Below are 13,649 nucleotides of genomic sequence, written 5' to 3'. Positions count from 1 at the left end.
TAGAACTGGGATTCCATGTGATTATTTTTAAAGATTACGAGGACCAAAAAAAAAAAAAAAAAAAAAGCATTAAAAGGAAAAAATGTAGAGGGTAAAAGCAGTGTCGGGAGAAAGATGCAGGAGGAAGAGTGCAGAGTGAGCATTAAGGGCAGGGCCTCCCATGGCAAGCGCAAACCTGCCATCCCGTCACACTCAGGCCTCACTCCTAAGAAAGTGTGAAGCCAACAGAAGGCCTAAGCACGGGACCGAAGCAAAATGGCCAGTTTTTAGAATCCTCGTCTTCTGTTCATTCTTCCAGTGTGTCATAGACTCAGAGCTTAGAAGGTAGCAACTGCAAAAAACAGGTGACCCCTGGGCTGCAGCCCCCTTTCCCAGGAAGGAGCCCCAAGGCCACTCACCAAGCTGTGGCCCATGCTGGCTGCTGCCGTCAGTGCCTGCTGCAAGGCTTGGTTCTTCCTCAATGCACCGGGCTGCGGAGGACCCGGTGACCATTCACAAGTCAGCAGGTACTGCAGAATGTCGCCATGGCCCCGCAGGGCGCTGTGGACAAGCGCACACTGGCCTTTCTTATCCAAATGGTCCACCTGCGGGTAAGAGTAGGGCAGGAGGGGCTGGGGATTTAGCTCAGCGGCATAAGCGCCTGCCTTGAAAGCAGGCAGTCGTGAGTTCGATCCCCGGTACCGGTAAAAAGGAAAAAGACAAAAAAAAAAAAAAAAAAGAGTAGGGCAGGGCACAAGTAAGTACCCTCTTTCCTTTGAAAAGACAGGTGACCCAAGCACTGTATACAAACCCCAACACCACCAAGTGTACACAGGTCCGAATCCTCACCCTTCTCCTGGGTAGCATGGAAGTTTATCTGACTTTCTTCATGGCAATGAGAGCACTGATCCGGGGATTAGGGTCCCTTGACAGGGTCCCAATGTTCACAAAACACCCCCCTGCCAAATGTCCAGGGAACTGCATGGAGCTCCGGGTTCTCCTGGGAATGTGTATAAGGACACAGACCAACACTGTGACAAGATCCTACGCTTTCCAACTGGGTGCCTATGAGACCTGCTGTGAAGGAACTATGATTTGGGGGAGATGAACAATTCTCTGGTCACTGAGTCTGGGGAGCCAGAAAAGACGGGGCAGGATCTAGAAAGCAGAACTCGGAATGAGGAAGTCCAGGAAGAGAAACCATGAAGACAGATAACCTGGGACATGTTGACACATAAAGTGGTAGGCCAACATGTCCCAGACTGGGGAGGGCAGCCGCAGGGAAGAGTGTGTGTGTGTGTGCGGTACACCTGCTAAAGACCAAAGGGCACCTGTAATCCCAGTACTTGGGAGGCTGAGGTGGGGGACTGTGAGTTCAAGGCCAGCCTGGGTGACATAGCAAGTCCACAGCTAGCCTGAACTATGTAAGAACTGCCTGTCTCAAAACGCTCCAAATACCCCAGACAGCAGGCTACCCATCTCCCTGTCTACATCTAGGGATACTGGGGCCGAACAGGAGCCCAGGCCCAGGTCCGTCATGCTCACAAACCCTGGGGAGCACTGAATCCTCATCCAAACGCTTTTCAAAAGTCATCAACATGAGCTTTCAGTTATGATGGGAGGGGGCCTGCTGGTCCTGGAGTAAAGCTAGAGGCTAAAGCCGAGCTGAGAAGTGGAAATGGCATGCAGCAGTGAGGCTCCACTGCCATGGCTGAGCCAAGCATTCCCCTCCTCCACGAGCTGACATTCAGATGTCTCCAATGTTGAGTCTGAGATTCAGAGACGGAGAAACAGACCCACAGCCAGACAGCAGACAGCCAGCCTATAGCTACTACAGTCTAATGTTCTGTGTTGGCCTTTTATTTTCTCAATATTTCAATCACTTAACAGGGTAAAGATAATTACTAGTGGTTTACCTGTTTTCCAAAAGAGAGAATATGAGTAGCTCAAACACACAGCCTTAGACTCTCGCGCACATGTGTGATTGTTTTAAGAGGACACAAAATAAAGTGGGATGAGAAAAGGAAAGTGAGAATAAAAGAAAACACTTAAAATCTTTGCAACCAATGGTGATACTATGTTAAACTCTAAAAATAAGTTCTAGGTCACTGGCACCTGTGGACTTTGTGAAAGATGGTGCCACGATGCAGAGAAAAGAGAGGCTGGCAGGGGGCAACATTTCTAGCAATGGCACAAAGACCTTGCCCAGCCCCGCCTGCACGCTGGCCATCCCCCAGGCAAGGAAGGCTGCTGCTTACCCTCGCCCCCTTCTTGGTCAGCAGACACACCAGCTTCATGTGGCCGGCCGCTGCCGCATAGCACAGCGCGGTCATGCCATTCTCTGATATTCCATCCAGGCAGGCACCAAATTCTAGGAGCAGGACGACGACTTCCTCATGGCCGAGGTGAGACTGGACACACAGGATGGGGGCATTGTTTAACACTTCGGTCCTGTAGTTCACATTGGCCCCTGCCAAAATCAGGAGACGGCTCACCTGTTGGACAATGTCCCCCAACAAGATTAATTTCTCATATACATGTTAGGTTCAACAACCCTCATGAGAAGAGCAGTAACATCATCTTTTTGTATAATTATAATCTTAGAGATGTGTACAGACACCAACCAGGAGAATATGTGAGTAACACACATTTTCACTGAAGGCGAAGTAAAATGGCGCAGCCACAATGGAAAACCAACAGTTCTCCCCAAAATTCAAAAATAAAACTACCGTATGATCCAGCAGTCACATATTTGGATATATATCCAACATAATTGAAAGCTGGATCTCAAAGAGTTTTCATACCCATGTTCACTGCAGCATCTTTCACAAAGGCCAAGAGACAGAAGTAATTGCAGCTCCCAACAAAAGAGGAATGGTTTAAAGCAAATGTGGTACAAACCATCTAGTGGAATATTATTCAGTCAAGAGGAAGAAACATCATGTTAAATAAGTCAATGCAGGGCTGGGGATTTAGCTCAGCAGCATAAGCACCTGCCTTGCAAGCAGGCGGTCGTGAGTTCGATCCCTGGTACCGATAAAAAGTTAAAAAAAAAATAAGTCAATGCAAAATGATAAATATGTCATGACACTATGTAATTAGCACCTAGAGAAATTAAAAGCATAGAGAAAGAAAGCAGAAGGGTGGTTTTTCAGATCCTGGGCAAAGGAGAAAAATGACAGCTGTTTAATGCACACAAGAGTTTTAGTTTTTCAAGATGAAAAGTTCTAAAGATTTATTACATAACAATGTAAATATATTTTTACTGAATGGTGTACTTAAAATGGTAAAATCTCTTCTTATCCATCTTACCACAATTGAAAATAAAAACTTAAGCAGGCACAACTCCCACCCCCCTTCTGATCCAGGAGGTCTTCGTGGTGCACTTTAATGAGTTCCCATGAAACTCAGATGCTGTTGGCTTGGAATTCATACTTTGAAAAAAATCCCTATTTAGCTGAAACAAAAATTGAAACTTCATTTTCTGGCAATTACACAATCAAAAGATTAAGTAATTAATGAAGAGATCAAGCCAAAAGGAAATCCAAATATCCTCTTTTCCTTATATAGATGTATTCCTAAAAGAAAAAGTGGAGTGTGAGGAAATGCTTGGGTGCCCCTGGGCTGTAGGTAACACAACAATACTAAAGACCCTTCTGCTGCTTTTACTAATTACTACAGTTGCCATTTACTGAACACCATGGATCCAGATATCAGGGAAAATATTTTATCTATAGATTTCAAAATAAAGTCATTGACTATATAGGCAAAATATAGCTATCTCAATAATTCCTTCAAACCTCCAGGTCACCAGAAAAACACGATGCTCCCTCAACACCTACTAAGACGCCCAGTAACTTTCTTCAAATGTTTCCCCTTCAGTGGGCCTGCTCTGCATCCATCACTCCCCCTGGCAGGACCTCAAGGCTGCCCATTACATGTGAAAACTATGGAGACTGTGTCATTTATTTGGCTGGAAACATATGGGATCACTAAAAACTATAGATAGATGACAGGCATGCAAGGTTCAGGGTATTTCCATGACATGGGTCCACTGTAGTAGCTGATGGAACATTTACAAACTGAAAGGTGTGGGAGGGGTGATACTACTAGATGACCAAGCTGGGGTGTATGATGCATGCTGACAAGTTAGAAGCCAATACATAAAATCTGAAATGTCTTGGTTACTGCTGAACCCTGAAGCTTGCAAGATCTGGAACCCTGGCTTCCTCTCCACCCTCCTCTTCGAGGTCCCTCCCCTAAAGTCTTCCAGGAACTATGCCCAGCAGGCTCCAGCTTGACAGTCCCTGCCCTTCTCAGTGCCCTCCTGCACAGACCAGAGTGCCAAAGGATGGCTCCTGAAGGGTCTCTGCTTTAACTTCAGGGCCCCAGAGAGAAGTGTCCCACACTGCACAGAATTTCCCCAGCCTACGCACCACCAACCTCGGGCCTTCTCCACCCCTCAGCATGCCATTTCCTGGTTTGGCCCACTGTACCAGGCGCCACTTCTAAGAAGTTCACAGAGAAGAAGACAGGCATGCCAAGCCCCCCAGGGACAGTGGGTCCTTCACACCACTAGAGTCATCATGTACATGTAAAGAAGGACAAGCCACACAGCAAAGTGATGAGGAGGCCCTGTGGAGCCAAAAGGCACCCAGAACTTCAGCTCAGTTGTTTACCTCATAAGAAGCATGATGAAGTAGCCAGACCCAGGTCAGCACCAACCCAGCCTCTCCCCTCTGGCCTCCTACTGCCCACCAGCAACAATGCACGGGAAGACAGAAAACAGAGGGTGGGCAAGAGATGAGAAAAGGTCCCTGTCCTAACACTGACAGTTAATGTGAGGCTCATTCCCTTTGCTACTAGTCTATGTAGGTTTACTTGAAAATATCACCAGTGTTGATTTTGTATCCAGCTGCGCTACTGAATTGGGTTATTAAATCTAGAAGAATTTTGGTGAAGTTTTGGGTCTTCTATGTAGAAGATCGTGTCATCAAAATGAATACTCAAAAATCAACAGCATTCCTGTACACAAACAATAAATTCACTGAGAGAGAAATAAGGGAAATCACACCCTTCACAACACCCCAAAACATGAACTACTCAGGAATCAATCTAACAAAGGAAGTAAAAGATCTATACACTGAAAATTATAGTAGTCTGAAAAAAGAAATCAAACAGGATCTCAGGAAACAGAAAGATATTCCTTGCTCATGGATAGAAAGAACTAACATTGCGAAAATGGCCATATTCCTATAACTATTATGTAGATTTAATGCAATTCCGGATCAAAATACCATTAGTATACCTCATACATCTAGAGAAAAAATTCCTAAAATTCATTTGGAAAAAGAAGAGACCTACAATAACAAAGGCAATTCTGGGCAACAAACGCAGGAGGCATCAGAGTTCCTGACTTGAAACCATATTACAGGGGCTGGGGATTTAGCTCAGCGGCATAAGCGCCTGCCTTGCAAGCAGGGAGTCGTGAGTTCGATTCCCGGTACTGATAAAAAGGAAAAAGACAAAAAACAAACAAACAAACAAAAAAAAACCATATTACAAAGCCACTGTGATAAAATCAGCATGGTACTGGCAAAAAAACAGACCTGAGGATCAATGACACAGAACAGAAGATACAGACATAACTACGAACACACTCAGCCACATTTACCTGTGACAAAGGGGCCAAACGTATTCCTTGGAAGAAAGATAGCCTCTTCAATAAACAGTATTGGAAAAACTGGGTCTACACAGGTCAAAGACTGTAACTAGTACCATGCCTAATACCACATACTGAAGGAAAATGGAACAAAGATCTAAATATCAAAACAAATACTAAATCTACTGGAAGACAAAGTAGATAGAAACCATGAAGACATCAGGATAGGCAGAGAACTCATGGACAAAAACCAAATGGCACAGGAAATACTTTAAAGAACAACTGAGATCTCATCTTATTAAAAAGTTTTTCCACCACAAAAGAAATCACCAACAGAGTGAAAAGAAAACTCATGAATTAGGAGAAAATTGTAGTCAACCATCCCCCTCAAATAAAGGACTTTTATCTAGAATATATAAAGAATTTAAAAAAAACAGGTCCCTCCAAAATTCAAAGAACCAATCCAAAAATGGGCATCTGAGATGAACACACATGCTTCAGATAAAGAAATACAAATGGCAAATAAATATATGAAAAGATGTTCAGCATCATTTGTCATTCGAGAAATGCAAATTAAAACAACACTGAGATTCCATCTTACCCCAGAAAGAATGGCCAGAATCAAGAAATTAACCAATGACAAATGCTGGTGGGGCTGTATGGAAAAAGGAACCCTTCTCCACTCCACTGTGGGGAGAATAGACTAACTGATACAATCACTGTGGAAATCAGTGTGGAGAGTCCTCAAAAAACTAAGATTAGAGGTCCCATTCAACCCAGCTATTCCCCTTCTGGGTATTTTCCCATAAGAACTGAAAATATCATACCAAAGTGATTTATATGCATCTAGTGTGTAGCAGCACAATCTGTAGTAGCTAAATCTTGGACACAACCCAAGTACCCATCAGTCAAGGAATGGATAAAAGAGATGTGGTATTTTTAAATGGAGTACTACTCAGCTATAAGAAAGATAAACTCGACAGTTTTATAGGTAAACGGCTACAACTAGAGACCGTACTTTTAAATGAAATAAATCAGACTTACATGTATAAAAATCATATTGTCTCCCTAGTTTGAGAAACTGAAAGAGTACAACAGATATTGTTAAAGGAGAAGAAAGAAAGAATGCTCAAAAAGAAAGAATAAATGGTATGGGGAAGAGGGGAAAAACAGGAAAGGAAAAAAAATATATATATATATATACATAAGATAGCTAATTGTTCTACTCATTCTATTAATTCATTGAAAGAAACAGTTAGTGCTTGTATTGTTTGATCAATTTTACATACCTCTATCTGGTAATCTGAGCAACTATTCTGAAGACAACAATATGCAATATAATAATCATTGTTAATTTCCTGTCACCTTATTTTGAAATTCTGTATCTTTTTAATGGTCTTTTTAAAATTAAAACCACAAGATTTAAGTCCAAATCAAAAGCACCTTAAAATTCTAAATGTTAAATAAAATAACCACTAACCACACATAAGAGTAAGGTTATTCTAAAGAAGTACTTGGAAATTTTATTCTCAAGCCCTAGGAAACAGTTCAGAGTGAGAGAAGTATAGATGACATATTAGCACAAAAATAGACCAGAGGGGTGGGACACCACAGGACAGGTGAGGATGGTTTTTAAATTCCTTGACTGACTCTGCTGGCCAGTTACCATGTCCACAACTCACCAACCCCATCTTTTCATGAACTCATGGAGTAGTCTAAATTCTCAAAGAGCCACTTTAACTCATGTATGACTCTCAGAAAATTACTCAACTTCTCTATGCTGTGGATGCCCCCCGCCAAAAAAAACCCAAGCAGGTCACCAGACTATTCTGTCCAACAGCTTTTTTTTGTGAACAAATTTGGAAGCTATACCTTCAATCCTTAGGTGATGCCTTACAAGACTTCACCTGGAAGGTATGTGCTTAAAAGCAGAGCTTCCCTAATGATGTTTGTCGTCAATTCATGCTTTAGCTGCTCCTGGGAAAAACATTTCTTTTGTTGGTACAATGGTGCAGGTATTTTTACCACATAACCTCCCACTAGTTTATGGATCCTCCCTGACTATGGTTCTAAACCTGCTGTGCCCTGAAACCCTTGGGAGCATGAAAGTTTCCAGTGCCTGGGCCCCACCCTTGGAGATTCTGACTTAACTGGGACTGAGGCTGTGGCACCCAGAGCTCCCCAGTGAGACTACTCAGCAGGCAGGTCTGTAAACACATGGAGTGATGAATGTGCCTGCTGACACGGGACGAGTGTACTGAGCTTCAGGTGTCTCTCCAGCTGCATCACCTGGGGAATGCTACCAACCGTAAGCCTGTACTCCTTCAACTAAAAAAAAAAAGACAGAAATAGTTTCACTTCAGCCAATGCTGTGAAGATTAAAAATGGATGTGTAAAATGTATGTATCTGTATATATACACAGGAACATAAAGCGTTTAGCATAGCACTTAGTATCCCATAGGTGCCAAAATGCTATTAACTGCTACTGTTACAATCACTCTTGTGTAGTCTTCAAAAGGGACAAAAGCACAGGTCCCTGGTAACCTAAAGATCTGTCCTTTCCTTCCCCAGGCCCTTCAGGAGACTTGCCAGAGTGAAGGACAGACCTGACTCACCAGAGATTCCAGGCAGGCAGCTCTTGTTTACAACCCTACCAAGCCCATCCAGAAATTCCCAGGTGTCTGCAGCAGCCACTGTCTCCAGCAGTGAGGCAAAGCACCAATAAAAACACCTCACCTGGGCATGTAAGAAATGCCAGGCACTTTCCCAGGAGCTTCAGCAGTGAGGCTTCTGATCAATCTGTGAGATAGGGTTTTTGTCCACTCCATTTTATAGATGAGAAAACTGAGGATCACAGCAAGTAGAACACAGATGAGCTCAGAGCACAGAACTAGTCTCTGTCATGGAGCAGTTGGTGGCAGAGCAACAGCCCTAGGTGGACCATGCTGCCTACAGGAAGGTGGTAACGTGATTCATCCTATAAATTTTCCTCAACTGCTGGATATTTCCAACAATCTTCACAAGCTCTACTTGCCTAACATTTGGAAGTGGCAATGTTGTCTATAAAATTACAAATTTAATGAAAATAAGAAAACCAAAAAGGACAGTGGTTGTAGGCAAAGTGAAATGATCACAGACAGGGACAGGGGAGGTGCCGGCCATCCCAGTCACAAAGCAAGAGTCACAGTTTCCTAACTATTCCAGAAGCTCATAGACATGGCTGTTACAAAATGTGCTCTAACGAGGTGCAGATGACTGGCTTCTCTGCCCCCTGCCAGGGAAGTTAGGCCAAGTGCTTATCTCATTCCTGTTCCCCCTGCCTTCAGCTGAGCAAAGAACCACAACCTGACTTCTCCAAGTCTGCACCCTCTGGCTGGCAGCCAGTCCTGGGAGACACAACACCAAAATAAACAGCTGGACGGAGCCTGAGGTGCCAGTGGCAAAGACCCCAGTGGGCCAGCTGGGTGAATGCTGGCATAACCCTGACCTGGCAACGGAGGCCGTAGTGCTAGAAATCACTGGCAAGCCTCTGAAATTACAAAGTAATCATTCCAGAGCAAGTCACTTTAATTTACCAAAGTGGCAAACTGCAATTATTGCTCAAAATGACATTCACTCCTGTATGACAACATTTAATACTCTCTTAAAAGAAGTTCCTTAATTGCATGCATAATTTTAAATTACTATAATTTGCTCAAGATTCTGTGAAAACCTTTTCCCTCTTCGAAAGATTAAAAAAAAATAATAACCAGAAGCATAATGGAAAAGCTTAAGATTCCATAACCAAGTTGTAAATGAAGGTGACAATGGAGTTTTATAAAACAAAAATGCACCACTTTTAAAATTCCAAATAAAAAGAAAAGTTTACACTCCCAGGACAGCCAAGCTCATTGAGTATGTTGTATCTTATAGTTTGCTATCTTAAAAACTCATATTCAGTAGTGGATGACATTTCCCATTTACTTTTCTCCGTGTTAAATAACTTGTGTCCATAAATTTATTACAGTGCTGAAAACAGACATCACCATTCTTATTTTTATTTGTTATAGTTTTATTAATTATAGAGAAGCCAAATGATACACTATTAACTAGCATGAAGATGAAACAATGTTATTATCATAGCCTAAATTCTAATTTTTATAAAATGTAGGTGAAAAAAAATCCTTAAAGCAGCATCCTTTATATAGGAAATCTAAACTTCAAGAGCCATACCCTCCACCTTTTTTTTTTTTTTTTTTTTTTTCTTCAGAGTAACTTCATCTAGAAAGTAAGCATTCCCTCTGACCAGGAGTAGCAGCTTGGAGCTGGTTCTCAGTCTACACTACATAAAAGGTTTTCCCATGGGTATGGCAGCAGGAAGATCACAAATTTGAGACCAGTCTGGGCAATTTAGGGACAGCCTGTCTCAAAAGAAAAAAGAAAAAGAAAAACAAGGGCTGGGGATGTAGCTGAGTAGGAAAACTCTAGGTTCCAGCCCCAGTACTGGGAGTGAGGGAACAGACTTCCTGCCAATCCACCTGTAAAAACCTGCATGGAGGTTCAGTTGAGACCCAAGCACTGCCATCTACCAGTCTGGAAGTGAGTGATAATACTAAGAGGCAGGCATAGAGCAGGGCAGAACACAGAGTCCCTGGGGCAGTGATCTGCTCAAAGTCACCTCGCCAACATCAGGGAGTCAAACCTGAAGCCAGCACTCCCTCTGACCGTCACCCTCCAACTGTGATGGGGGCTGGTTCCACCTGGAAAACATGCGTTCTTCATCTCTGCAAAGATACCATCTGTGTCCACCCAAGGACAGTGGTCACTCTCCATTCTATGGCAGCAGAGATCTAGGTTGGGACTCCCCAGACTCAGAGCACTGCTACGTCCTCTTCAGGAGCCTCAGGCAACTTTGTGATACTCTCACTTCTCAGAATCACCAGAGAGATGCAGAAGGGACAGGCAGCAGAAGACATCTCTAACCAGACGTGGGGAAAAATACCAAGTTATCCTCAGGGTGTGTGTGCTGAGGGTGAGCTGTGTGGATAGCAGAGGAGAAGAGGAGAGGCAAAGAAACGGTCCTAGAGTGTCTAGCACACATATCCCTCTCCTGGGTGTGCCTGAACGGAAGTGAGGAGAAGTAGCTCTCAGATGTGTGGAAACTCGTGAGCCAGGGCTTTGCCTAATCCTCCCCTGGATGACCATGTTTAGCCCCTGTTATGCGGCTAACAGAGAAGGCAGATACGATGATCATGTCGGTGAGAGATTTAAAGGGAAAGATCTGGCTCCGTGTGAAGCGGCCTCAGCCCTGGGACTGAAAGTCCTAAACATTTCTTTGTGGCCTTAACCAGGTATTTAGCTTTTACATGGATTCCATATTCACACTGCATTAAATGGGGAAAGAAAATCTATCTTACAAAGCCGAGTAAAATACAGTATTATCTTGGTTCACAAATTTGATTCTTTCCATGATTCTGGTCACAAGCGAAGGGGGATAAACACTGAATCAAATTCAGTGGTGAGGTTCAATTTGACCTTATTGGGAAATTTGATTCATTTCTTATCCAGTTCGTTCTGTGACCAGAATAATGGAAAGAACTGATTTATGAACAGAGGTACCAAGGTATTTTGACATGAAAGCCACTGACCATAGAGCAAAGAAGTTGTTGGGTTAGTAGAAAACCAATCTAACACACTTTCCAAGATCAGAAACATATGTGTACATGAAATCTTTAATCATGGTTTTTCTGATACCAATCTCTTTTTATCATTCATCAATACTTAATTTCCAATGAATCGTAAAGAGATGGTCCAGATTAGTGATGCAGGACACTTGAGAATTCAGTTTCCCTGGACATCACCCTTTGACTTTTGGCTTCCTTTGTAAATTACTTCATCACACCAAGCTCTGAAATGTTGCAGTGTGCTCACACAGCAGCCTAAGCACCTGTATTTTCCTACCAGCACAAAAGCTAAAGATCTACAAGGAAATGTGTGTTTTATATTAAAAGTATCTGTTAGAAGCTTCATGCCCTTTCCAAACTATCTCCTGCCAGGACTAGGAGAACTGATGGAGGAGGGACAGGCCAACCTGGGCTTTGTTCCCTAGGCGAAGGGCAGCTCACCTTCACATTGGGTGTGTAGAGATTTCGGAGAGAGGCGAGGGCGGCAGACAGCCCCTCAGTGCTATACCCGATCCACAGCGCCTGCAGATGGCTTGAGGAGATTCCGGTCTTCTTACTGAGGCCCTGGAAATGACCAGAGATAAAGCCCCTGAGCTGAGATGGTACCCATGCAAGGCATCAGCTTCAAAGTGGGTCTGCTCCTAAAGGTACAGGTATGTAGTGAAGGCAGTAAAATTCACACAAAGAACTGCTCAATCTCTAACTCCCTTGCCTAAAACCAAAGGTCAAGAAATCAGCCTGCCTTCGCCATGTAAATTATATTCCTGGGAAAAGAAACGGCAGACATGGATAGTTTTCCTTTATGGAAGTAATTTAGAAAAGAAGACTCAATGACAAAATTAGAAAATAACTGTCTGCAACTCTAGAGAATAAACGAGCCCAGGCAGTAAACGGTAACATCACCAAGTAAGAAGCAAGCACAAATGCTGTATCTCCTGATGCAAGAACTCTCATAACGAATAAGCAAGCTTGACCAAATGATAGGACATGTAGGAAAACGAGGAGTATGTTTAATTCTACCATGAGAAACACACAATCAGAAAATCCAGTGGTATAAAATTACATAGGTCAATAAGCTCAAGTTCTTTGACAAATAAGTAACAAGGAAACAAAAGAGAACGAATGAAGGAGGACATCTGGATGAGAAGAAACTTCGACGGGAACCAAAGAAGGAGTAAGTTAAACTCAGCTGTGTGCACACTTATGATAAAATACGAAAACATGCAAGGAGATGAGAGGAAGTTAGAAGCATGGCTGCTTTTAGGGAGGGAATTGTGTTTGGAATGCATCTGAGATGGCTCACAAAGCTATCTAAAATCTCCAAAACCATGAAACGACAAAAAACCCTTCCTCTTACTAGAATGTGTCTCACCTTGAAAATGTGCGCCTTTAGGATGTGGTGGCCGAGCTCCATGGTCTGCTGGCGGTTCAGCTTGCCCTCCTGCCGAGAGAACATGAATGCCAGAAGAGCATGTCCACTCCTAGGAGACAAAACACAAAAAACAAAAGCTCAGGATGAAGATCCCATTCCACTGCACCACAGGCCCTCGGGTGTGTATCACCACACACTCCCTGAAGCGCCATCCTTGTGACTATCACAAACTGTGGGTTAACTGCTGCCTCTTTCAAAGACGACAAATATTGTTTGCTCATCAAGTCATTTTAAAGGCCTTTTCTGAATTCCCATATTTCTGTGCAGTGGTTCATACCACGGTTCTGGCTCAGGGCTGTTTTGGGAACCAGCCACCCGGTCAGTGACCACCTAGGAAGGAGGTCACTAGAGCATGCATTTGAAAGGTGTATTTTCCCACAGCCCTTCCTTCCTTTCTCTCTGCCTCCTGTCTGCAGTGATGTGAGCCACCTTCCTTCATCATGATGTTTCTGATCATGATGCTATGTTCACCACAGGCCTCGAAGCAACAGAGCCAAGTGACCATGGACTGAAACCTCTGAAACCATGAGTCAAAGCAAATCTTCTCTGCTTTAAGTGGTTTATCTCAGGTATTTTGTTACAGAGATATATAAAGCTAACATAAGAACCTTCAAAAGTTCTCCAGAAATGACAGATAAAAAACCATCCTCAGGGGTCAGCTCACAGCACAGCGCCTGCCTGGCAAGCATGACATCGTAAGTTTGATCCCTGGTACCAAAAAAGCCTAAACAAAAAAACAAACCACCCCTCAAAAATCCACACCGTCCTCAGTAGCATAGCCTTTGATTTGGTTTTGCCTGCTAGAATATGGCCTAAAATGCCTTTGACAGTTACTCCTGTCTACAATAGCCTTGTTATACTTACTAATGTCCTATGCAGTCACTGCTCAAGTTACTAGCACAGAAAAAGAGC

At 43.3% G+C, this 13,649-nt stretch overlaps 1 protein-coding gene across 23 annotated transcripts in view; it reads right to left on the bottom strand.

Annotated features, from left to right (window-relative positions):
- Positions 1–13,649, bottom strand: part of Tanc1 (tetratricopeptide repeat, ankyrin repeat and coiled-coil containing 1) — a 261,482-nt gene that overhangs the window by 31,600 nt on the left and 216,233 nt on the right. For all 23 annotated transcript variants that reach the window (XM_063259632.1, XM_063259630.1, XM_063259643.1 and 20 more), the window contains 4 exons: positions 12,678–12,786; positions 11,747–11,869; positions 2,238–2,474; positions 399–584 (listed from right to left, as the gene is read on the bottom strand). In XM_063259632.1, coding sequence (XP_063115702.1) covers positions 399–584; positions 2,238–2,474; positions 11,747–11,869; positions 12,678–12,786 — 655 coding nt within the window. The remainder of the gene's footprint in view (positions 1–398; positions 585–2,237; positions 2,475–11,746; positions 11,870–12,677; positions 12,787–13,649) is intronic.

The sequence above is a fragment of the Cavia porcellus genome, unplaced genomic scaffold (genome assembly GCF_034190915.1).
Source record: "Cavia porcellus strain 051 isolate PalLab524CR breed Dunkin Hartley unplaced genomic scaffold, mCavPor4.1 scaffold_12, whole genome shotgun sequence".
NCBI classification, from domain to species: domain Eukaryota; kingdom Metazoa; phylum Chordata; class Mammalia; order Rodentia; family Caviidae; genus Cavia; species Cavia porcellus.
Note: the sequence above shows the minus strand (reverse complement) of the source record. Positions and strands in the feature narration are given on the sequence as shown.